At 38.1% G+C, this 25,971-nt stretch overlaps 1 protein-coding gene across 7 annotated transcripts in view; it reads right to left on the bottom strand.

Annotated features, from left to right (window-relative positions):
* The window catches only part of CAST (calpastatin), a 112,048-nt gene that overhangs the window by 6,221 nt on the left and 79,856 nt on the right, over window positions 1-25,971 (bottom strand). For 4 of the 7 annotated variants that reach the window (XM_063087027.1, XM_063087028.1, XM_063087031.1 and 1 more), the window contains 15 exons: window positions 25,866-25,955; window positions 24,667-24,768; window positions 21,524-21,607; window positions 20,460-20,507; window positions 19,269-19,364; window positions 17,515-17,610; window positions 13,753-13,854; window positions 13,203-13,286; window positions 10,995-11,042; window positions 10,751-10,822; window positions 7,026-7,124; window positions 4,074-4,178; window positions 2,582-2,674; window positions 1,205-1,249; window positions 607-699 (listed from right to left, as the gene is read on the bottom strand). In XM_063087027.1, the coding sequence (XP_062943097.1) occupies window positions 607-699; window positions 1,205-1,249; window positions 2,582-2,674; window positions 4,074-4,178; window positions 7,026-7,124; window positions 10,751-10,822; window positions 10,995-11,042; window positions 13,203-13,286; window positions 13,753-13,854; window positions 17,515-17,610; window positions 19,269-19,364; window positions 20,460-20,507; window positions 21,524-21,607; window positions 24,667-24,768; window positions 25,866-25,955 (1,257 nt within the window). The remainder of the gene's footprint in view (window positions 1-606; window positions 700-1,204; window positions 1,250-2,581; window positions 2,675-4,073; window positions 4,179-7,025; window positions 7,125-10,750; window positions 10,823-10,994; window positions 11,043-13,202; window positions 13,287-13,752; window positions 13,855-17,514; window positions 17,611-19,268; window positions 19,365-20,459; window positions 20,508-21,523; window positions 21,608-24,666; window positions 24,769-25,865; window positions 25,956-25,971) is intronic. The other 3 variants (XM_063087029.1, XM_063087030.1, XM_063087032.1) reach the window with 2 other exon arrangements.

The raw sequence follows: 25,971 nt of genomic DNA, 5'->3' as shown, positions 1-25,971 counted from the left end.
AGGCTCTGTGGTGTTACACACATGTGATGACAGGCAATCAAAGTGTAGGCAGGGCACGAAAAAGGGGCCTCTAACCCTGGCCTGGGAAGGGAGGCATGGTAAGAGCAGTCTTCCTGATGGAGCCCATGCGTGAGCTGGGCCTGAGGAATGAGGAGGAGTCAGCCAGCTGGGTGGGCAGAAAAGGGGAAGACACGCCAGGGGTGGGGGGAAAATGAGCACAGAGGGCCTGGTGTAGTAAGGGACTGCTCTCATTTGAAACGAATGCAGACATACCATTACTGCCATACAATAATACAGTGTGGCAATCAAAAATGATGGCTATGGACGTTGTAAAGCAACATGGAAAACATATGAAATAATGTTAAGCAATGTATTACAAAATGGACAACTATGTAAAACATATACATATGGAAAAAGACAAGGAAATATACCAAGTAATTCTGTTTGTAGAGTAGTGGAATTAAAGTTATTTTTTCTTTTCTCTATTTTTAGGTTCTCTGTGGCATCATTCAATTGATTTTACAGTTTAAAAATTATATATGTATACATACACACAAACACACACATAAATATTTCAAAGAAAGTCGACATGGAGAAGTAGAGTACCTTTTCTTTGTGCTGTGAGGTTTCTGTAGTTGAGGGACAGCTGTCCAAATCTCCCGAGAGAGTATCAATGGGGTCTTGGTCATCTGCAGGTTTCTGAGATATTAACAGAAATAACCATCAGAGAAGAAGCACAAAGAAAAATGCTATATGGGGCATTTTCCCACATTGCTTCAAAAGAAAAAAGAAAAAAGAAAAAAAAACAACAACAACCTTGCAGACATTCTTTTCCTAACAATATTGTATTGTGACAGAGATGGTAAAACATGAAATCTTGACAGCTTTATTTTCTTCCATTCTTAAAACAATCTGCTTGGTATTTGCACAGCACTGCCTATCTCAAAGGGCTTTTCTGAGGACTTAATGAGAGAAAGTTAACACACACACACACACACACACACACACACACACACTCTCACTCACTCACTCACTCACTCACTCACTCACTCACTCACTCACTCACTCACTCAAGTGCCTGCCTCGGCACACTACCAAGCACAGGGTAGGCATTCAATGCATTTTAGTTTTTAAAAGTGCAAAATAAAAGTACAGCTAGAATAAAACATGTTTTAAAGTGAAAACATGCTACCACAGTATTTACCTCTGATTCCTTTGATTTCTTTGTAGGTGGTTTCACTGGTTTGTCCTTAAAAACAAGACAGTGTTTTTGGTTAAACATAGATCTTTATTTTTGATTTTGTTTAAATATAGATCTTTGTAAAGGTTTACGTAGGTGTAGTCAGTATTTACAGAATCTATTATCCAATGACTTGGATAAAATAGATATAGATTTGCAATAACTGATAAAATTGGGTCCCTACTATTTCTCCACCAGCTTTGTTTAATTACTACCCATATAACCATTTTCAATAGCCTTGAGGGAAAGAGTAAGAAAAGGTCTGGTCCTGGAAGTGAAAGAATCACTAAGGAACTTTCTGCCATCATGCGTTATAATTTATAATTCTACTTAAAATGTTACAAAAAGTTACTTGTGTTTTTATGTCTTATGTACTGTAGCTTATTACACTTGACAGGGATGTGAAGATTATTTTCAGACAGGATTACAACACAACTCATCAAGGATTTCTCCATCTTCAAAAGCAAGGGCACTAAATAATACATTTCCCAAAGAGTACAGGCAGAATGAGGTGGTACTATCAAAGTGGGGAGGATTGTAGCAGGATGCAGAATTGCTATCTTCAGGAATACAGAGACACTGAGGCTGATAGCACCATTTAACCCAGGGAGTTATCTTACCCACCAAATGAACCAGCACAGAAAGGGAAGGATGTGATTTGGACTTCCTTGTTTTTATTTGATGAACAGGCTTGGAAAGGGTTATTTATCATCTAACTGACTCAAAAGTAGAAGCTGAATAAGAAAGGTTTGGGGGGCAAGTGTGCTGACCTAAGAAAGACTGGCTTCCGCATTAACAACAGAAGGCCAGGGACTTTTTGACAGACAGGACTTGTGATAGTGAATATCATTTTGCCTGTCTTCACTTTCAGTAGTGCTGGCAATGGTGTAGGAGAAGAAAGGGAGACCCAGGTCTTGGAGCTGGCTTATCATTTGCCTTAGTAATTATTCCAGCACCAGCTCCTTTTCCGCTTTCCTCAAGTAGAGGCTACTTCCTTTGAAATCCCATCTCCTCATCATTCTTATAGCCTCTTCTTGGAAAGAGTCCTTCTGTGTCCATCTCCTGGAATCACTCTTAAGCATCAATGAGTGACTGAACATTGTTCAACCTTGTTTACACTACAGGGCCCCACATATGAATATCAAATGATACTGGCTCAACTAAACGTTTACAGAATTCTAGACAGCCTGCTCGTCAGCATTGAGGGCATATTAAAAGCAGTCAGTCATGACATATCTTTATGCTGCTGTAAAAGAGTACAGCTTCTATTCACTACAAGGGAGGTTTGAATTTAAAAAGCTTTGTAGCATAAATCCAGTCTAGCCATCTGCCTTCGATTACCTGCCCATCATTATCTAGGAGATGTCTGTATTCAGGTGGGATAGTGTCATCTCTTTCTCCAAGCTTGTCTCTGTGTTCAGCTTTGGCTTTTTCCTATAAACAGTGAGCAGATATAATTAATATTAATTTCCTCTTTCACTTAGAAAATTCTAAAATGCAGCATTTAGCATTGATTGTACTTTTATAAGGTAAAACATATGGTCTGTTTTTATTTTTTAAGGAATAGAACAGCACAGATAACTTCAACTGATTATTAATTGGTGAAAAAATGTAAACCCATATGTTTCTATATGTCAATCTGTATCTGTGGATTTTTTTTCTGTATTTTAAATTAAAATAAATGATTAAATAATTATCCTCAGAAACCATGTTAGGAGATAAAATCCAAGGGTATAAAATATCTTTTTCTTTCTTTCTTAGGAGTTTCACTTTTCAAATTAAAAAATCAGGCCACTGTTGGAATTCAGAGAGGTAATATTTACAACTTTGCCTATTTATAAGTAACCCTGAAGGACCAGGACAACAGCTAGTCTGAATGGCTGTGCTGACTGCTTGTGCTGCAGGAGAGGAAACACCTGCTGTTGGGTAAATGGCACTTATCTCCCAGTATCCCTACCACAGTGAGGTTCGGCTTGTCCCCTCTGTCACAGTTTCAGTGACCCTCCCCACCATTGGAGTAGAGATTTATTTTTATGCATCGTTATAATTTAATTTTTCAAATATAGGTTAAGTTCACGTTAATATTCCTATAATAACATTAGAATCAAGATCTATGGATTCTTTGAAATGCCATATCTTTGAGACATTGGTTTGGCTGATCCAACAGTCACTTCTTGGTTCCAAGCTAAGATCCAGACAGCTTAAAAAGGTTGTTAAGTATTGTATATTGCTAATTACAATAAGTGCTTATATATATTATATAAAATATGTTCAGTTAACTGTGTGTGTCCTTCTAGACACGCCTCTGCACAGTGCTGAACTCCTGGCCCAATGCTCTCTTTGTTTCGGCATTTGAACTCAGATTCAGTTACGCCTGCAGAGAAGGCTGCTGGAAAAAACTGCCAAACAGATGGCCTCTGCCACCACAAGTACAGAACATGTCAACTAAAAAAACGCACATATGTATGTGTATCGTGTATGTGATGTCCTCACTACCAGATAAGGTCAGGAAAAGTTAACGTGGGAGAAGAATAAAGTTAAGAAAGCACAGCTGTGCTTTTCCAACAGAATAAAGTCTGGTCTCACAAACAGGACATGTGCCTGTGATGGAATCTGTGCCGTAAACATAATCCTTGGTGAGGAAATAAGGAAATGCAACACAGACCACAGACGCAGGAAAAAAGGAGACTTAAGTTATCCAGCTGTTCACTAACCCCGGACAATGTCAGAAGTGTTTTTTTTTTTTTTTTTTCCTTTCCTGTGGAGAGTAGGGTATTACATACTATAAAAACCTGAAAATTTCACTTATTAATGGATTTTTTTTTCTTTTTACCTTTACTTTATCCTCCATTGGTTTGTTCTCATCTGGGTCAGGCTGTCTTTGCCCTAGACTGTCAGAAAGTTTATCCAAGGCATCATCAAGTTCTCTGTCATCCTGCTAAAGAGTAAATAATTCTGTTAGTCACTGGTTGGCCAAACTGTATCAGAGGCAATTCAGCCTAGGAACCTCATCTTTTTAGGTGGGACCTTTTTTCTTAGAAGAGAAAGACATCTAGATGTAGGGCAGGGGGCTACACAGGGTCAGAGAAGTGCTGTGAGCAAAAGAGCAGGGAGAAAGAGCAGTCACATCTGTCAATCTGATACGGATGGAGGTCCAGCACCTCCAATCCACTCTGCCCATCTCCCTGGTGAAAATCCCACCAGCTTATGGAAGCATTAGTGGCAGTGTCAGAGGCCACACCCCAGTAGGTAATCTAGAAGCCACCTAGAGGATCTAAAAGCAAATGAACCAATCATGTTATTTTCATGTAGAAATTATACATGTTAGAAAACTGGATATGAAAATCCACTGATTTTGTAAGACAGTCAGGAAGCAGGATTTTGCAATAGAAGGTGAGCGTTTCTTTGGTTTTGTGGGTATGCTCTAAGACCAGATACTAAAGGATACATTTCATAAAGTACAGCATGACCAAATGTAGGCTGTGGCAAGCCGTGGAGCCCAGTACTGCCAGCCCCAATACTTCCCAGAGCACAAAACCCTAGAGACAATCTGGCGTCACCAAAGTGAAGAGGGCTTCTCTGCCACACTGGGGGTGAAGGGCCTCTAAAGACTTCAGAGAATTTCTGAACTGGTGGAGATTCTCTCTCTTTACCTTCCGAAAGCCTATGGAAGCTAAATGAATGGGAGCTGGTATTCTAGAGGGAAAAAAATTATGGCTACTAGAACAACAATATCAAGGTAACTAAAATAGCTTATTTCCTCTAACATTTATTTACTGTATGATTCAGGTAAGTTAGTTATTTAACCCTTCTGAGTCTCAGTTTCTTTGGTGTGAAATGTGAGTGATAAAAGTACCTAAGAGTATACTCATAAGTTTCTGAAAGAATGAATGATCGAAAAGGCATTTAAAACAGTACTTGTATGGTAATACTGGGTAAATTATACATTATTATAAACATTATTACAGTGAAGTCCTAAGAAGTTTTTTTCAAAATATTTTCTAACACAGTACATTCAAAATGTTGACATCCGTCTCTATATGAATTCAATTAAAAAATGTGTTCACTGTCTACACTGTACAAGACACCATGCTGGGCTCTGACCCACACTATGTGGAACTTTCCAGTTGATTACCAAAGTGTTTTCATAAACATTATCCAGTTCTATCTGATGCCCACAATGACCTGCTGAGTAAACTAAGCAGGTTTTTTTGAAGGAAGAAAGTAAGGTCAGGGAAGTTAAGTCGGTTGTTTGAAGACATTTTGATAAAAAGTGAATGGAACACAGTTTTTGGGACTGATAACACAGAGCTTTTTCCCTGTCATGCTCAGTCATATCCATGATCTTCCATTTCCTTCTGAAGAAGCTTTTCCTGTTGGGGTGATTTTCTTATACAGTTCTTTGAAAATGTCTTGAGATGCTTTCAGTGTATATAACACTGCTGGTGACTAATATCGCCAGAAAAGAAAACTCACATAAATTATGATAGCTTAGTTGACTTTGATTCCCAAGTACATATATTCATTTAAATACTGCTTTACACCTAGTTTTAGTTATGTCTTCAAATAAAATATTAACTAAAACAAAATTTGCTGATGGAAAAAGTGATGGAGGAAGTGTTATTCTAAAACTTACTAGGAAAGGCAAAAAGGCTTTTGATTGCTGCTGTTTACTAATGCCTCAGTCAGGGCAGAACCTCTGGCAGCTTGGGTTATTAGTGATTCTCCCTTTCTGTTGCACAGGAACTTTTGTCATTGTGGGTATGCTCACAGCCCCAGTCTCCTTCCCTGCCACCCCCACCACACGGCATTTTTCTGGTTTAAAGTGCTTCATTAGAGCCCAGGACTATAGCTGCTAATGGTCATGTGACCTATAGCCCAGTCTGAGCTTTGTCATCTGTGCCTCTGGATATTTTCAGATGATCCTGAGGCTGACCCAACAGGATGAAAATCCATCAGAATGTCAGACTACAGCACTAAGCAAGCTTTGATGCTACATCAAAAGGAAAGAAAGCATAGCTGACTTCACTAAAATACTTCACCTCCATGTAGCAAATGAGGCACTGCTCTCAACCAAAGGAGATGGGGATCTGGTTTAAGGCAATCCCTTTATCTTTTGATGTGCTGTGGTCTCCTCGATAATGTATAACTTGGTACTGCACACATAATTAATCAAGGAAGTCTAAAAAAGCTTTGGTCCCACAGCATTGCCTCAGAACATGTAAATAATTAAAACAATATTGATGCTGAGGTTCTTCTATTGCTAGCATGAAAATTACAAATTTTTACTGGTGCAAATGGGAGAAAAATGCTATTCCCTGACATGCTTGTATACGGTTTTTTTTTTTTTGAGAAGCTCAAACACTGAGCAACTCCATAAGATCAACTTGAGGTTAAATAATGGGAAGCAAATTACAGCATGTATCTGGAAAAATATAAAGAAGAAAATTATTAGGAACGCTAAAGAATTTTTCAAATCTAGTAATTTGAACACAGACACCATGCACATTACTGCACTTTCAACTCTAATAAAATGACAGTAATATGAAGCTCCTTGATTGTGTGTAACATACTTTCACATATATTGTTCTATTTAATTATTTCAAAGATATTCTCTGCCATCTCCCAAGATGCCAGTCTTAGCTCTTCTGAAGCAGAAAGTACCTCATTTTCCTAATAATTTTGTCTATTTTTATTTGCTCTAAGCAGGTGCTCTATTTTCTTTCTTGTTGCTGTTTCTGCTGGAAAACAAATATTTATCTCCCAAAAAAGATATGTTGCTTACTGCAGTGCCAGGGGGTGGGCCTTCAGAGTAGGTGGTTGAAGCTGGGGTTTGAGAAACCACTTCAGACATGACAGCAGAAAGTTTAGCATCTTCGAATTTCTTTTATTAAAAAAGAAAAAGATATTTTCATCAGTAATGTGTTGTATATAAAATTATACCCACAATGCCATCACTTAACATAACTCTTAAGATAGCTTTATGACTGTTTATTCTCTTGATCCAAACAGACTCATAGTAACATATAATCTTAAAGCAATTTTTATTCTACTTCCTTCTCCATAAGTCTTCCTTCTCCATAAATCTTCACGCAATTTCCTGCTTCTATTGCATAGCCATATTTATTATTCTAAATGTTGTTCAATAATGTAATAACTCAGAGTTCCATGGTTTGTTTACACATTTCCTGTTGTATATTTAGGCTATTTGAAATTTTTTAGCTTTTTTAAAAAATCGCTCTATCAAGTTCTAGAAGTGGGTTTCCTTATGGTGCTGGCTATATACATTCTGCCAAACTGCCCTCTCAAAAGTTGCTAGGAATCCACGCTGCTAAAAGCAAGGAATGAGCATGCCTGTTTTTCCATGGCTTGGCTTGCCAAAATTAGATTTTTATCACATATTTTTATTTCTGCAAATATAACAGGTGTAAAATGATGTACTACTCTTGCTTGTATATTGTGGTAGGCAGTATAAGGTTTGTTTTATTATTTTTTTCTCAGTGTTGAATATTACAGAATCTTTCGAAATAATGATTTCTTCTCACTTTTTAAAAATACTAAATCTGTCATTTATGTCCATTTCTCAATTATTTTCATTGAACCATACTACAACTTTGCTTTCTAAATAAGTACTGTATTTTCTATTTATTATTACTATATGACATATCCCAGTGTTTAGATAATTCAACCTTCCCTAAAAATACTGAAAAGTATTTTTCAGACATATTTTAGAATACTTTTATTGAGTTAGACCAAGTATGTTGTTGCTATTTTAATAAAAAATATAAAAATGACTTGAGAGAATTATCATTCTTTTAAGACATTTACATAAACTGTCTTAGATGTATAGGTTTCAATTTCTTTGTGTCCTTATTTTCCTGATCATTTTTCTTCTTGCAGTTTTCTTTACAAAGTCCGATATATACAGGTTGAGTATCCCTAATTTGAAAATCCAGAATCTGAAACACTCCAAAATATGAAACTTTTTGAGTGCCAACATAACATTCCAAAGAAATGCTCATGGGAGCGTTTTGGATTTCAGATTTTCAGATTAGGTATGCTTAACCAGTAGATATCTGCAAAAATTCCAAAGTTCAAAAAGAAAAAAATCTGAAATCCACAACACTTCTGGTCCCAAGCATTTTGGATAAGGGATACTCAACCTATAATTATATTTTCTAATCTGTTATTAATAATATACATAGCATATGTAATGTTACCTACAAATGTATTATGTATAAATAGTGATATCTACAAATACATACAAGTGTTCCTATTTAATGTTTGTCATTTCTATTTCATGTGTTATTAATGATGTTCCCATATTAATGATTAAGGAGAAATGACAATAAAATATACTTTTCTTAGTTTGTTTTATTGGGAAATGCCCCTGGCATGATATTGTCTATTTGATTTTTGAAACTAAATACTCTTTAACACACTAAGGGATTGCTTAGCTTTTTTTTGGCCTACTTTAAGGTATTTATTTACAACATGAATATATGTAAAATTTCAAATATATCTTTTATATGGACATAATTATTTGATTGTTTCTATTTGATATACCACTATACTGTATCAACAGTTTTACTGCTACTGAATAAATGTTTATGATAATGGCAAGTAATTACTTTAACTTAAGTCTGTTATATTCTATGTTAGTAACTTTTACATTTACTGATCTAAGTGACTTTAGTTAATATTGCTATATTTGTCAAGTTTTAAGATTAGCACTGTAATTACTTATTAGAAGTAATTATATAGGACACCTTTTTTCATGACATATTCATGCCACATAGGATCTGAGTGTTAACATTTGAGTTATATTTAAACCTTTTGTGAAAGGGAAGTTTGAGAACAATGTAATGTCATCCTCAGTCTTTCTTTTGTTTAGGTTCTGTGAATCGTACTATTTTATATTTTTGTTTAAAAATTCCTTAAAAAATTGTTGTACACAGTGTTTCCTGATAATTTAGTTGTGCTGTTATACTGATTATATTTTCTCATTTTTATATTAAATTTTGTCAGGTTTTTTTTCCCCCTCTATTATATCTGCCAGTGTTTGATGAATTGTTAGACATTCATAAAAAATAACTGATTTTTGGCTTTGAACTATCAGTAATTTAGTCAATCTCTTATATTATTATATTGCTGTCACTTTAAAATTTACTTGTATTTTATTTGTAGTTTTTTTCTCTTTCACATTTGCCAGTATTTCCTAAAGTGTCAACACTTTCAAAAGAAACAACTGTTGTCTAGTTAATGCGCATGCTGTTGTTTTCATCTCCTACACTTTCTCCTGCTACACTTTCTTTGGGGGGTTACTTTATTATAGCTTGTAGAAATTTAAACTTAAAAGTCAATACACATTTGATGTATCAGGTTTCTATACTGTTGATAAAGGCATTTATGACAATAAATACATCTCACGAATACTGCTTTGGCTGCTTCTCAAACATTTTTATTTGTAATGTCTTATCCTTGATTTTCTAATAGTCTATTCTGCATTTGATTTCAGTGTTATTAGCTAAATATTTTTACATTTTTCTTTTTATCGTTTTTTCGTGACCGGCACTCAGCCAGTGAGTGCACCGGTCATTCCTATATAGGATCCGAACCCGCGGCGGGAGCGTCGCCGCGCTCCCAGCGCAGCACTCTACCGAGTGCGCCACGGGCTCGGCCCACATTTTTCTTTTTAAATAGAATTTCTGTTCGATTTTATTGTAATCAAAGAATGTGGTATGTACAGTAGCACTTTTATATTTGAACATAATTATGAGCCAGTATATGATACTTTCCCCCAAAAGTTCTTGGGACATTCCCCCAAATAATTTTCTATTTTGAGTATCGTCATCAGTTATTTCTATTTTATTAACTGTATTGTTGACACTAAAAAATTTTCCTTTGCTAAGCTGTTAATTTTCTAAGAGTAGGATTTTTTTAAAAAATAGAAACTGGGTTCCCTCAAATTAGATAACTCAGATCCCACAAAGAAAGGTTCTGCAGTTATATGTTTGGAATAGACTTACACAATATGTTTACATATAACAGACTTACACAGACTTACACAATATGTTTACATATAAAAAGCCATGAAAATCCTACAGTAGAGAAACCTACTTAATATCACCCGTCATTGTCCAAACTTTCTAGTAACAGAATTCCCTTAAAGGGACTATTTAACCCACGTGGAGCTAAAGTTACCTTAAAAGGCGTGGAAATATCAGCAGGTAAAGCTGTCTGAAAAGTAATTTTGGATAAACTTAAATTCTCTTTTACTAGGAGTACCTGATATAGCCCATGATTCTTGGCTTAATTAGACTGTTGGAAATATCCACTTGTCAGCACAATATTGCATGGTGTAACACATGAATTAATGGTTACAGTGGGTTGGGGGACATTAATTTTGTGACTGTTTCCTCAGCTCCATGTCAGATTCTAAGTCACAAGTTTCCATTTATTTCTGCCATCCTGAAAGTAAAAAAAGAAAACCAGGAGTTTCAGACTTACAAGAGATGAAGCTTTCGGGGTCGTGGAGAAGTCCTCAGACAAAGCAGCAAGAAGTAAATCTTCACTCAAGGGCTGCAAGAACCAGAAAATTTATCAACACACACCACTGTCATTTGTCTCCTCTTCTAAATGATGTCAAAATTTACATACTGATCAACTCATTAAAAGGAAAGTTATGCCCTTCCTGAATTAACAGTCAGGATCAAAAGGAAAAAGATATACTCAGAAAAGCTGCTTTGCTTACTGAAATTTCCTTGGACCCTTTTGGCAGGAGTGGTTTTCCATCTTTATCCTACCCAGGGGGGAAAAACATGACATTCAATCATTTCACATTTTATCCCAAGTATGAAACCTTGTAAACATTACAAAGGGTTGACAGGTTATACCCGCTCTTTTAAATTAGGTTCATCATTTCAGGAGACAGATTCTCTCAGCAGAGAATATGCTCTAATTAGTTCATGTCAACAAAAAGCACCCACACACCAGGCATTCCAGGGCCCAGGCCCAGGGGTTGCACAATGGCTTAGGCATGGCTTGTGATCTCAGAAGCCTAGAGACTAGCACAGAAGAAAAACATGTGAACAGTCAGTGGAGTGTGGCATGTGGTGCTGTGACAGGAGTTTGTGGAACAGTGTGGAGCACAAACGAGCCCCTCATCTACCTGGGGGTGGGCTTTGCAAAGATTGCCTGAAAAATGCTGGTTAACTTTATAAGCCACACATGCAAATAACATGCACTAATTATGTTCCAAGCCCTGACCCTAAGCACTGGGAATGCAACAGAAAAGAACACAGACAAAGGTTCTTCCTCAGGGAGCTTAACTTGTGGGTGGGACATTCTTAAACTTATGATTCAGATATGTCAAGCTTTAAATGACTCAAAATGCCACTTTTGAGAAATGATTCAAAAATCGATAAAGCATTTGGGGCTCTTCAGTAAAAGAAGATCTATAAATTAATGGTAAGTCCCATTTCTCCGTACACATAAAAATAAATAAACACAAAGATTTCTCCTGAGAAACTGGTTACGGTGTTTGTTTGTTTGTTTTGTTTATTTAAAATGTGAGGTGCAGTGAGTTAGATGAGTCGCCTGCTTCCCTCATGACTGACATAAACTAAACTCCTTTATCCCCTTCATCTCCCCTGCAGATCACTTGCACTTTCTGACCATTCTTCAGTTAGGAAGGAAAGCAGAACCTGGGCTTGTTCTCAACGATCTCGCTCATCTGCAAAGGCAGCCAATTTCCAGTGATGCCTGGGACACTGGGGGCACTTTTACTCCAGACTCAAATTGAAATTGACTTTCTATCACTGCATCATCCGTGTATCTGGAAGGGGCAGCTTGTGGTCTGCCCTCAGGGAGCTGAATCTCACTGAAGAGACCTGGTGTGAGCCTAGCTGATAAATAATAACATAGGATTTAAACAAGAGATGAAGTCAGCACCTGAAAATGCTATAAAGCCGTAGGTAACTATAATGTGTGAGATCAACAAGTTCGGAGGAGGATGAAACTACTGTAGAATAAAGTGGTCAGGGAAAGCTAATCAACTGCTTTCTTAAACACTACTTCTAAAATTCAGCAAAGGGAGAGTGGAAGTAACCAATCACCTGCTACAGAGTTACCTGCACTTGATCAGTCCCCACTGAAGGGGCAGTCAGTGGAGACAGAACATGTGGCCCTTGAGATGCTAAGAACTTTGCAAAGCAACATATAAACAAGGCCAAATTAATAGAAATGCCATGGTTTTTACTGAAATGTAAAATGCAGAAAGGAAGCAGAATAAAGGTGTGTAGAGTAACAAGCTTTCAATCAAGAAGATAAATGGACTAGTGCATACGGAGAGTGAGAAGTATGAATTTGATGTTCCAGAATTTTTAATGAAGTTTAGTTGAATATTCTTTTAAGCTGTGGCATGCTATGAAGATGACTGACATTTGCTCATTGTCCACGTATCTGCCCTTTTTAAGTGACTGAACTTAAACTACCAGATTCATAATGGAGATCTTTCCCTCTGTCACTTGTTCTGTGCAATCTGTACTTCCAAAATAAAGGAAATAGGCAACTTATCACATTACTCAATATTAAACAGGCTCTCTTATTAGTTGCAAATTTTTCCTCCTAGGAAATAACTGCTCCTCATTTTGGCTTTCCTATCTACATAAGGTTTTCTATATTTCTAGTATTATCACAAGCCACATATTAGAAGGGAAAATACTAGGCAGTTTGGACATTAGAATTCTTTGCTTAAAGGAGGATCCAAAGGCCACTTAGGGAATAGTTTAGCTTCATATCTGGTGTTCTGACATGGTATTAATGGACTAATACTATTTGGTGTTTGAAATATCAAGAAACAAGATCTTTATATTCCAGGTCTGTTCCCATGTTCCTTCTTTATGCACATAAAATTCAGTATAAATTAAAATAAAATAGAAAAATACTCCAGCCCATTTACCTTGATCTCTTCTAATCTATAATCAGGAGGAATTGTTTCTTCTTTTTCACCAAGTTTTTCACGGTCTTCTTCTTTGGCTTTTTCCTGAAAAAAAGTTGTACAATTTTCACTGTTAATACATCTTTTTTCCCATAAAGTGGATGCCTGAGTAAATGTGAGGTAAATAAATGTATCATTCGGTTAAAACGTACATATGGCCATAGGTTCAGAGCTCCTACAGCAACTTCATTTTTAACCCTGTATCCTGGTTTAGCAAGCTCAGATACCACCAGAAATGCTGCTGGGCTAAAAGGCAGCAGTAGGCAGCGGCCACTTCTCTCACAAGGCCTCAGCAATGTGAGTGCAGGTGGACAAACGTGAGACTCAGAGAACTCTGACACATTCTCTCAGGTCAGGCTGCTTAAAAAGAGTATGCACAATAATAGAGATAGCCAACTGGTCAGGCTTTATGAGAAATACATACAAAAAACAAATGACTAACTTAAGTAGTTTTTTTTGGGGGGGGGGATCAATGATAACTATTTTCTAGAAGTATCTGGGTTGCTATTACCTTCACTTTATCCAGCACGGGTTTTCCATCTTCTGGATCTGCTTCCTTTTTCCCCAGGCTGCCAGCCAAGGCTTCGACAGCATCATCTGGCACCATGCCCTTCTAAAAGGACATTAGTGGATATACTAAGTAGGCGGTTAATCACTTCTTTTAAAACAGACTCTACCGAACAATTAGGAAAGGCATATCCTTATTTCAAGCCTCGATAAGAAGCACATGTCATCTATTAATAATTTCAGCTATTGGGCCGACCCCGTGGCGCACTCGGGAGAGTGTGGCGCTTGGGAGCGCAGCGGCGCCCCCGCCACGGGTTCGGATCCTGTATAGGGATGACCGGTGCGCTCACTGGCTGAGTGCGGTGCGGGCGACACCACGCCAAGGGTTGCGATCCCCTTACCGGTCACAAAAAAAAAAAATTAATAATAATAATTTCAGCTATCAACTGAATTAGAATCTATGTTTAAAAAACTTAAAATACAGCAGGGTTCTTATACTGAACAATAGGTGTGTGCAACTGATATAGTGACACTGAGAAACTTACAAGCTCTAACCCAGAGTCTTGGTTTAGAAATAAGGCAGTGGAATTAGGTCTACCACAGAGAAGCTGAAAGCCAGGAAAAGGAAAGAAGTAATCTTTACAGAGATAATTTTATGGACGGCAAAAGAAAGATTTTTCAGGAAGTCCATGTCAGCACATTCTTCCCCATTTTCTGTGAGGCACCCAGGCCTGTCTCAGAAGCGGTCAAACTAGATTCTCTCTCACTGAGGCACAGAAGGGTCAAACTAGATTCACGGCTGGTTCAGGTTACTCGGCCTGTGACCAACTAACCTGGATGACACAGTGTGAACTGTGTACCTGTGGTCCAGTTGTTCAAAATGAAATGTGGTTCCACATAATGCAATGAGCTCCGGCTACACTGGCATTTAAAACGAAACCGGACGAACACAGAGCATAAATGGTGTCATGTTTGGGTTAAAAGTTACACCCAGGTCTGGCTTTTTTAAACTATAGGTCATATCCATACTTAGTGGTTCATAAAAATCAATTTAATGGTTCACAGCCAGGATTTCTTTTTTAATGAAAAGAATAGAATAGCAAATAGAATTCATTGTACATAAGAGAGATAAGTACTGTTCATTAAGCTGTTTCATTATGTGGGTACTGGATCGCAAAATCAATGAATTTCCTGCTATGGGTCTTGGTCAAACAAAAGTGTGAAAGCCCTTGGATTAAAAAGTCTCTGAGTTTATTCTCATCATAAAGTCTCTGATCTCCCATTGAGTATCACTGGATTTTTCCAGTAAAAGTGTCTTTCTGTTTTACATATCTTAGCCATTATTCCAAGTAAGAAAAACTGTTTTCTGTTAAGCTGTACTGCAAAAGGAAAGATCACCAGCAAGGAAAAGAAGCCCAAGTGGAAGGTGATTTATCGCCACCTAGTGGCTGAACATTGCCTAGATTTTTACTTCTAAGAGCGACCAAAAAATATATCCCTGATGTATCTAACATCTTTTGGAGATTATACCTAAATTGCAAGAGTTGCACAGGTACCTAAGTCTTATCTAGGCAATCTGAGTTGCTACCTGATCCAAGACACCTGCCCAAACTGCACTTCTGTCTTCCCATACTCTCTACTGTAGAATCTTTGGAAACCACTGTTTCCCAAGCCTGCGCCCATTGTCAACCTCTATTTTAAGAAATTAATAAAACAGAGCTAAAGAAATGCTAGGAGAAAAAGTAGTTTTAAGAACTATGTAATCTGGAAACAGGGCTAAGGACTTACGTCCATACTTCTGTAGTGTTTCATGTTGTCAAATTCCAAACTAGAACTCAGGTCTCTGGATTTCCTCAAAAACACTATCCTTCTATATGCACAAGAACCACCCAGGACACACATTCATCTCCTTCCTCCAATCTGTTTCCCTTTACTCACTAATCCTCATGCCTTTCTTGAGTCCTCTGACCTTTATCACACTCCACAGATATTCTTTCTTGCTCCCAAGGGTGTCATAATCCCAGACATGCCAACTGCCTCAGTAACTGTAACTTGGCAACAATGGTCACAATTGGTGGGGTAGAGGCCCAGGGAAGGGGAAAGCAAAATATTTTTGTCCACTAAAAATCCATCTAATGCTCAACTCTCTACAATCAGGTTAAAGCTATAAAGAATCTACTGAGCCTTTTAAGGCCCTGGCAGTCACACTTAGTGCCCAAGGTAAACGGTGCAGGTTTTGAGAGTTCTGCCCTGGAATGTTGGCTATTGCCTTTTTTATTCCAATCACTGCCTCTCTTCCTGCTTTCTTCACTGGACTCTTCCTAGGTCCTCTCCTCCTCTCCTGTTCTTTACCATGGTGGCCTGGCACCCACAATATAAAAGATACTGAAGAGTTCTCTGAAACCTCTAAAAAGGGGGTGTAGGCCAAGTCCTGTCTAGGAAAGGATGGAGACCCTGGACTCAGAATCTGCAGTTGGCACCAAGGACTTCCCTGGCAGGAGGCAGCTACTTCATAGCGCCCAAGACACTTGTGTTACAGCTTCTCCAAGGCCTCCTTTTCTCCAGCAACTGAATGTGCACATCCCAAGTACACCAAGTGCTTTGCATTTCTGTGCTGGTCTGTCTAGGCTAATTGGTCTCCCAGGAAAATGGTGCTAGTCCCACTTCTCAGTGTGATCCTGCCCTCCACCAGCAAGCCTTTGCTACTTTGCTAATTCCCCCTGGAGAGGGGCTCCTTCACCCATGTTCCCACTGCCCTTTTTCCATATGGGAATGACCAAATTGGCCTGCAAGCTTGAGATCTGGCCCATGTCCACACTAGGGTCGAAGGTAGCTAGGGCAGGGGCCGTATCTTTCATCTCAGCTGAGGTCCTAAGTGGGTTGTTCAAGGTCAATTCAAAGCCTCATTTCCCTCATCTATAAAAGGAACAAGGGGCTAGCCAGTTAGCTCGCTGCTTAGAGCATGGTGCTGATATCACCAAGGTCCAGGGTTCAATCTATGTACTGGCCAGAGCCAAAAAAAAAAAAATAATAATACACATAATAGGAACACAATCAGAAGAGACTTTATAGTGCCTCTTGTGAAAATTTAATCAGATACTGCAAAGCATCTAGAACGGTGGTATAGCAGATGATGAAAGTTAGCTATTCGGAGTGCAGATTTACTACATATGGAGTAATGAAATATATTTCCATCAGATGGTATTCTCTAAGTCAAATTTTATCATCAGCTAATAGAAACAAAACCCACTGAAATAAAAAATCATCAAAGATCATCTAGTTAAAAAATCACACTTCATACAAAAATTAGAAAGTGAGAGAGAGGCAGGAAATGAAGAAGGCAAGGGAGAGGAACTGAGTCAATCTCTCCTTTAGTTGAGAGAGTGGGGAGGAATCATAATGATCTTAGTGCAAATTATTCCATCAGGAGAGTCAGTAGAAAGTAACACTGGGCTATCTGTATAACTCCAAATATGCTTGAAAGATGCAGGAAAGTGAGAAAGCAGGATTATGCACAATAACTGAGAAACTTGAAAGAATTCCAGTAGATGAGAGAAAAACACAGTATGCAAGAATTTAATTAAAAATTTAAATCTAACCTGAATTTTTAGCACATTCCTGAAGCCAAAAGAACAACAGATACTGCCGCTATATCAGATTTTATTTTTACTCTGCCAGAATAAAATAATATGATCGTGATACACAGCAGAATGATGGGAGCAAGAACAGAACTTTCTCAGGCATTTCTCCATGCCCAGGCACTCACCGCGGTGGCTGGCTTGGGGGGAGCTGACTGTATAGTACACATGGAGGTCCGAGGCACAGCCTCTGCCACGGGAGTTGGGGCAGCGGCCTTAGATTCCTGAGGAAAGAAGCAGGTGCTCTGAATAATGTTAGAAATACATGGTTAACACTGAACAATGATGGACCAACAAGACACTCTGCTGTGTTATATGCCATGAGCATGATTTTCTTGAATGCCTGAGGATTAATGAGTAGCAAATACGTCAAGGCACATCAAAACTCTTCGGCTTCCATTATTTCATCCTGGTTTTACCTCTCACCTTAGGTAGGCTACTTAAACTCCAGACTCAGTTTCCACATCTGTAAAGTGAGAACAATCATACTATCTACATCTCAAGGGTTACTGCGGGGCTTAAATGAGATATTGCGTGGAAGACAGTAAGCTCAATGAATTTGAGCAATGATTGCTATTATTTGTATTATTTGTCATCATATTAAACAATAAAACATACCTATTATATAACACTGTATAAATTATGTATTTATATGAATCTTTGAGCCCACTGTAAATTATAAATAGCTACGCACAAATACAAGGTAGTAACACTGTACCAGGGGTTCTCAAAGTGTGGTCCCTGGACTAACAGCCTCAGCACTACCAGGGAGCTTCTAAGAAATGCAGATTCTTGGGCCCCCACCACCATGTACTAAATCAGAAATTCTGGGGGTGGAGCCTAGCAATCTGCGTCTTCACAAACCCTTCAGATGGTCCTGAGGCATGATGAAGTTTGAGAACCACTGTACTATCTTATCACAAGAATAAAATTTCAAATAAATTGTTTTTAATACAGACTTGTATGTAAGCATATATTCAAGGTGCTCATCAGATGATCATTAACATTAAGGGTATGATCTCTTCTTTCAAAGAACTTACTTCCTACTTATTTAAACTATGTATAAATGTTAGAGTTAAAGGACCAACAAAGCTAAAAACTTGTTTGTAAAAATGCTTTGATAAGGATATACAAAGAGAGAACAACAGACCCCCTTCCATGGCATATTCTGCTTAATAAAGATTAGAAGGGTGATATGGTTTAGGGAAGAAAAAGCAGGAGATAAAGGCAGCCATATTTTAGCAGAGCCTTAAAAAGATGAGTAAGACTTCAGTTGATCTAGAATTAGGAGGAAAGGTTAGTGCGGACAGAAAGAACTAGGTAAGAAAAGCCATGGAGACTTATTGTGCAGTTCAGTGATGCAGGGACGCAGCTCGGTAGGAAAGGAAGCTGGGGCCAGAACACGTTAACAGAAACTCTTCTTTTGTAGGGAATGAGACTCTCCTGGGGGTTGGAGCAGGTGAATGATGCGACTGCAAACATACTTGAGAAAGAATGCCTCTGGTGGACACAAGAGACGGGAGGGAAGGAGACTGAAGAAGGGCCATTGCAATCCTGAGTGATAGGTGCTGGCAGCTTTAACCGGGTCAGTTATGGAAGCAGGAATAGAAAGGAAAGCATAGGTTTGAGAGCTTTCCTGAAGGAATAATTACAGGACTTAAACTATAAGAATAACAGCATTAGCTCGGGAAAAGAAAACACATCAGAAAAAGACAAAATGAAAGCTGTATGTAAAAAAAAAAAAAAAAAGATGGCATAATGGGCTTTTTTTTAAATCAGCCACTTCATCCTAAAATAGTTTCAGTCTCACATTTTTAAAGATTACACAAATACATTTTTTTAAAAAACCTTGAAAACTAGAGATATATTTTTACATACATACTTCTGTTTTTTTAGTTGGCTTGGATTGTTTTTCTTTACATTTAGACTGGTCAAAATCTTCTGCAAGTTCATCAATGAGTTCTGATTCACTCAGGGGCTGTAATGTAAGAAAACATTGTATATTATGAAGTAACTATATTCACTTTGTTTAAAAAAAAAGTTTTCATAGAACACATTTTCTTCCTGCTCAACACATATTAGACCATACTTTAGGATCTAAAACCAAAAGTTAGTTTACATGGGGCATATTTTTCATTTATCAATGTGAGATAAAAATGACATGCAACAAATAAATACTAAACACTTCAGTACCACAAAAGCGTTAATGACTGACTTACTTAAGTTTTCCTAATACTTCAATTTCAGAAGGATTTTGTTCGATTAAAACTGCCTGTTCTCTCCAATGAAGATCTGTATAGTTTTTTTAATATGATTATCGTTTTCCTACTTCCTAATGACTTCCCTTCTGAATAAATCAGAGAAAACACAGACAATATACTCCTCTCCTATGACTGTGGGTTTTGGGCGGGAAAGTTCTGCTATCCCTAATTCTTTCAGAGGAGGTGGTATTATTTGAAGACTTGTAGAAATTTTGCCTGACCCATGATAGGAGGACGTGTGATTCAGAAACTGGGCCCCAGCGTGGACAGCCTGAGTTCTACATCCTGTCCTGCTTTCTTCTAAAGAGATCTGGGGTCAATTTACATAATCCCTCCATGTCTCAGTTTCTTCCCTGTAAAATGGAAATTATAATGATGCCTTCCTCATTCAGTGAGGATTTAAAAAGATAACTCACAAAATGCATTTGGTGCAGTGTCTGGCACATAGTAAGTAGTTAATAAACATTGCTGATTAGTATTATCAGGACAGGTAACTCTGATGAGAGTATTTTATGCTGTGACTAGGAACAAACTCTAAGTGCTAATTCAAGGGCTCTCTTGACATCAGCTCCTAATATTCAATGAACATCACCTAGAAACTTAATACACTAATAATAATTCATGAGGAACATAATCATTAAAATATATGAAAAGAAGTCAGAGATGTTAGCCAAGTGTTACCATCAGAAGTTCTCCCTCCCCAATGCTAGGTCAGTATGCAAGTCCCCAACAGTGAAATCTGTCAAAATAATCATAATTTATACTTTATATTTCTATTGTTTTTTAAGTACAGAAGAAACTTATTTCTTAACCTTGGACTTTTCTTCAGGCTCCGGCAATAGTGGTTTTCCATCTTTATCCTGTAAATGAAATTGAAAATTCATTGGAAATGAAGTAGAAAAATGGGGCTGTCATGACCCATTAAGTTTATTTTTAGGAACTCCAGGATATGAAAGGAAGTTTATTTTTTCTTATATTTGAGTAAATTGGTGTTTCAGATTTACTTTTTATAAAGTATCAGAATAGGGAGTTGAGCCTTAAAAACCAAGAGATCAAATGTTAACAAATATGATGCACATTTACTTTTTCCTTAAAGTTACTAAAAATGTTTTGTGTTCCATTCATTGAACAGAGAAATAGAATTTTATTTATTTATTTATTTATTTATTTTTTTGAGAAATAGAATTTTTAAAAAAAAAGTTCTTTGGCAAGAAAGGTGAAGCTATGTTAGTGAAAGATTTTTTAAATGTCTCATTTCTGCAACCCAAGGTGAAGAAGTAGATATCATTCTGATAATACCATTTAGTTTTTTGGATATGAGGTTTCACAATTTAGAATATTTCTAAAAATTAGAAACTTTTTTCATATATAAGCTTATATAAAAATCACAACTGCTTTCCATCATGTGATCATGTTTGATTTCAAAGATAAATTACAAATGTAATTACAGGAGTTAGTTCACTATCCTCACCATAAATCAAAAACAACAAAACCACCTTAACTGAGGATACTGGTAAATAGTAGTACATTTATACCTACCACTTATAAGATCGATGGTGCTTTTATGCAAATAGCAATTAGAGAAAAATTACACCCAAGTTGTTCCTTCAGCTTTAAGATCAATGTCAAACATTGTTAATAGTTGAAACACTTGAATTTGTGGAAATTTTAATGACTACATGGTCATTACGTAAGAAGCCACGCATGGACAAACCATCCCTCAAGGGGTCTAACTGTGGAGAGCAGAGAAAGCTTTGGGGTTCTCAGAGTTACTATCTGAACTGCAACAGGCATGTCCTCAGTGTCAAGGGTACAGAAACAACAAAATGAAGCGAAGGCAGGATGAGTGTACTGTACACTGCGGCTAAAAACTCACAGTGGCTGGTTTCAGTCTGTACTCAGCCGGGACTGTTTCATCATCCTCACCGCACTTCTCTAGTTTTAATTCTTTAGCTTTTGCCTGGTGAAAGTGGAGAGAAAAAAAGCAGTTGGATAATGCATGTAAAATGAGATGCTATCAGTTGCCTTGTGTATTTCACGAGTGTTGCACAGAAGACCAAATCAGATACAAGTGTCTGGAGAGTTTTGTAAACTACAGAGCAGAAGACCATGATGAGCAGCTATGAGAAAGACAGCATGGGCAACTGAGATAGGATCCTGGGGAGGTGACTTGCTCTGCTCTCAGGCACTACATCCTTGGGAAGTCATTTAGCCTTTCTTTGGGCTGCTTTCCTCAGCTGCTACGTGTGGCTACTAATAATCCTTACCCAGCCCACTGAGTTGTAAGCATAACAGAGAAAAGTAAATAAAAGGCCCTTTGAAGACAGTAAGTGCAGGACAGAAGTTAGCTGCAATTATTTTAATAGCCTTCATCTGTCTTACTCAACGAGGGGAGAGAGGGAAACACAACCAATTGTCATGTTAAACCCAGTTCAGAAATGGGAGAAGCATCCTATCACAAATCTGAGCTGATCCATGGATAATGTGTTAACTTCTTTTAAAAGGACTCCCTTCAATAAAACACCGGGACTTCACTGGATTACTGAACCACGAGCAACCAACTGCCTTAGAAATAAAAGTATAGTTCTGTAGTAGATCGCTGACTTCTAGGATATAACATTTGCAATTTAATCTACTGGTATGAATTTCCATGAGATATACTTTGTACTTACATCAAGGCATGGATTTAATACACAAACCAAGGTGGGGTTCACTTAGCAAATTCTAACTTGATCCACTGCTCCCATCTACATCTCAGCCTAAGACTGTGGTTTTCCACTGATCAATTAGTTAGTAGATTAATTTAAAAAATATTTATTGAGCACTTTTCATAAGCCAGACACTGTTCTAGGCTTTGGAATTACAGTTTTATTGTTCTATAGAATAATTCTCAATAAGGGATGAAAGGTTTTTGGCTTTTTAAAAAATATTTGCAGTTATATTCTACTGCAGCATATGGCGGAAGTCCTATTATGTAGTGGTACTCCCCGATTCAGGCATTTGTGAGGTCTTTGGCTATTGCAGCCTTCATGAATGGCAAGGGTCACCTATGTAAGACTGTCCTCTCCACTACACTCAGGCGGTGGACAGAATTAGTTTCTTCTTTGATCTTTATATTCTTGAAATGCCTACACTGTGGCTTGTATAGAGTAGGCATAAAAAAAAATGTATACTGAATTGAAATAGCACTGGACTAGGTAACCACACCTAAAAACGGGGGAATTTATAATGAGGTAACATTATGGAATAAATTTTATGTTACAATACATTACAAGAATACCAAGTAGGCATGGACCTCTTCTCTGGAGTATTACGTAGTTGTCCACAGAGAGCTCTCTAGTGTGGAATGTGCTGGGATGGCAGTGAAGTTTATGAGCCTTACCACAACATCAGATTATCCAAGATGTAAAGAATTCACCACTGGGTACTATGAATTTAGCTAAAGAATCTAGAGGATTGAAAGATCTTCTTAAGAAATTTTTATACTTTGTACATGATTGAAAAGGACAACTAGTATGTATTAAGAGTGGAAAAGAAGAGTGTTTTTTTGCTGGAATTAGTTTACTACTTTTCTGAGGTTTTCTAGACAAAATTTAATACATTCATATGCATCCCCAAACTGCTTACCCACAAGTTTTCTAAGTTATTTTCATGTCCCTTTTTTCTATCTACTTACCTGATTTAATCACTAAAAGATTCTATTTGTCCGGGAATTTATATCATGTTTATATCTTCCCTCCCCATATTTGTTGTCTTACTAAATCCCCCTAATTATCTGTAAAAAGCCTGAGGCAAAAGTGCAATTTCCTAATGACCACGCAGCCCTCAGGTAGTAGAATCACTGCTTAACTTGGTTTCCTGACTCCCCCAGGGCTCTGCCAAGACCGTCCCATCCTTGAGATGACATTGTTTCTATGTGGCTACTCCAGGCAATGCACATCTCACATTGTGCTGCAAAATTTCCTTTCTTCCCAGTACATTACTTGGTCCTGGAGGTCAGGGACTGTTTCTCCAGCTCCCTTGCGGTCACCATCACAAAGCTCATTGTGCCATGCTGTGGCTGGTAAGCTCTCCAAGAATATCGAAGATAGAAATTGGCCCATCTTGGACCAGGGCGGTCCCAGACTTGGGAGAGTTGCTGGGAATCTGGGAGACTCCCCCTCCCCAACTAGGACTCAGAACAGGAAATGACAGCAGAGGCAGGGGCATTGTGACAGTGACAATTGCCAGATTCTCTTCCCTGAGCTGATAGGATGGGGCTCCTGAGGACCCCAGGCTGTTTCCATCTCCCCCCATGACACCGCCTTGTCAGGAATGGGCGGCTCTCTCCTTTCCTTCTTTTTTTCCCTCAGAGGACCAAGTTGAAAAATTCTACAAAAACTGTAACAATATTAAAACTCTCGTACACCAGACACAAGCTTGCTTTGGCTTAGAAGGCTTGTTAAGATCTTGGAGTGTGGCAGAATAAAGTATCGTGCTCTGAATACACAGGAGCTCCAGCTCCAGAGTAACTGTTGCTTGATTTTATTCCCATTTGAGACAAATTTCTCAACATCTTTCCCCACAGTTATAAAAGAAGAATCTTCCCAGCCTTTACATGGCCATATCCCCTGCTCCTTATAGAGAAGTGCCCAGAATCCTTCTGAAAATAAAAGTTTTCAATTTCCATGACAGCAGAGAAACGTCACTATTTCTCACCAGGCCACTGTTCCTTGTTACCTTGTTCACTCAGGTGTCATTTAAGCTTTGGCAAAGGAGACTAGTGTTCATTTTAAATACTAAAAATTCTAGATGTTATACAAAACACATATGTCAAAACAAAACACAATCCCTCTTGATTGCTAACTACCCAGCAATAAATATCTAAATTAACCAGACACTGAAAGACAGAATAACGAGTAGTTCACTTTTAATCTCCCATAAAATAAAAGCTGTGCAAGAATTCTAAACATATGCAATGCATTCACTTTCATAATCTGCACACTAACATGCTTTGTATATCAACTCCAAGGTCAGTACCTCATCGACTTCCTTAACAGAGCTGAGGTCAAGCTCAGGTTCCGGTTTCCGGGTACCCAGTGAGGCTGACAGAGCCTCGAGTGCTTGATCGCTCATCGTATCCTGTTAAAAATGAAAAATTCTGTACATGAAAAGACAACATCTCCTGAACCTGAACAGTCCATTTACTTCTTTGTGAAACACACATTTTAAATATATGACATGAATTGTGGGTTGAGAAAATATTCTAGAAAGGCAATTTTATCTGAAACCTGGCAAAAGAGAAAGAAAAGAGAACTTACCAATGAGTGAAAGTTGGGGCTAAAATATGTTTCTACAGTAACAGCGCTCTCTGGGGCACACTTCACCCCTTATCTAGTAAGCTAGAAATAAAACTTATACAGTACTCTTTTATGAAAATAAAAGCTGCAAAAGTAGTAAACTTTCATGACCCTGCTTTTCTTTTTCTAAAAATGTGTCCCTAAAAATGGCTTCTGACAATCCTATCCTTTAGCAAAGCAGCTAAGCTCAGGAAGCAAGGAAGCTTGAAGTGGCCCCCGCTGCTGCCTTCTCCGAAGGCACGATGGCTGATCTTGCAGCAAGTCCCACTCTCAGGGGTGTGGTGCTTCACCACCGTTCCCCCCGCCAGCCAGATAAAAGTAAACTGTCCATTCCAGGAGGGGAGAGGCAGATGCGTCTCTCTGATAGAAACTGTTCCTTCGTATTTTCTTGACTGTTTGCAGATGAGACACACTTTCTCATCCAGCCCAGAGCTGCAGGATGGCCTTTCAGGATTTGTGAGAATTAAATTATAGTTGGTTGTGGTTAAGAGAGATGGACAGAAGGAGCTTCAACAGCATCTCTCTAGTGATCCACAAGGGCTTAAACTCCTTTGGGAAATCAAACTTGAAGACTTTATGTTCCAAAAATGCAATTTCTCTAGTTTCTGCCCTTCCGTGTAATGGTGAGATGATCTTGGATCATGATCAAGAAGACTGTGCTAAAATCTTTCATAAGCATTTATGGAAACACACATGGCTTGCCTGGAGATGATCAGATCGATATAATTCACTATTCTGCTCAGACTTGAGGGAGAAAGGTCACAGCCCCTCATCATGGGTAATACCCTACAGTATTGGGATTGTCCTGAATAAACTAGATCAGACTCACGAAAGCAGCTGCTGTTGGGTGGACTGTGATTATTTTCAAATTATTTATACCTCTTCCACCTTTCTTTTCTTCTCCTGGGGTGGAGCAGCACTTCTTATTAGCCCAGCCGACTGAGCTTTTAAAACCTCTCCTGTAGATTTCTGAAAAATAAAGTAC

Source organism: Cynocephalus volans, chromosome 2 (genome assembly GCF_027409185.1).
Source record: "Cynocephalus volans isolate mCynVol1 chromosome 2, mCynVol1.pri, whole genome shotgun sequence".
Taxonomy (NCBI): domain Eukaryota; kingdom Metazoa; phylum Chordata; class Mammalia; order Dermoptera; family Cynocephalidae; genus Cynocephalus; species Cynocephalus volans.
This window is presented reverse-complemented; position numbering and strand designations above follow the sequence as displayed.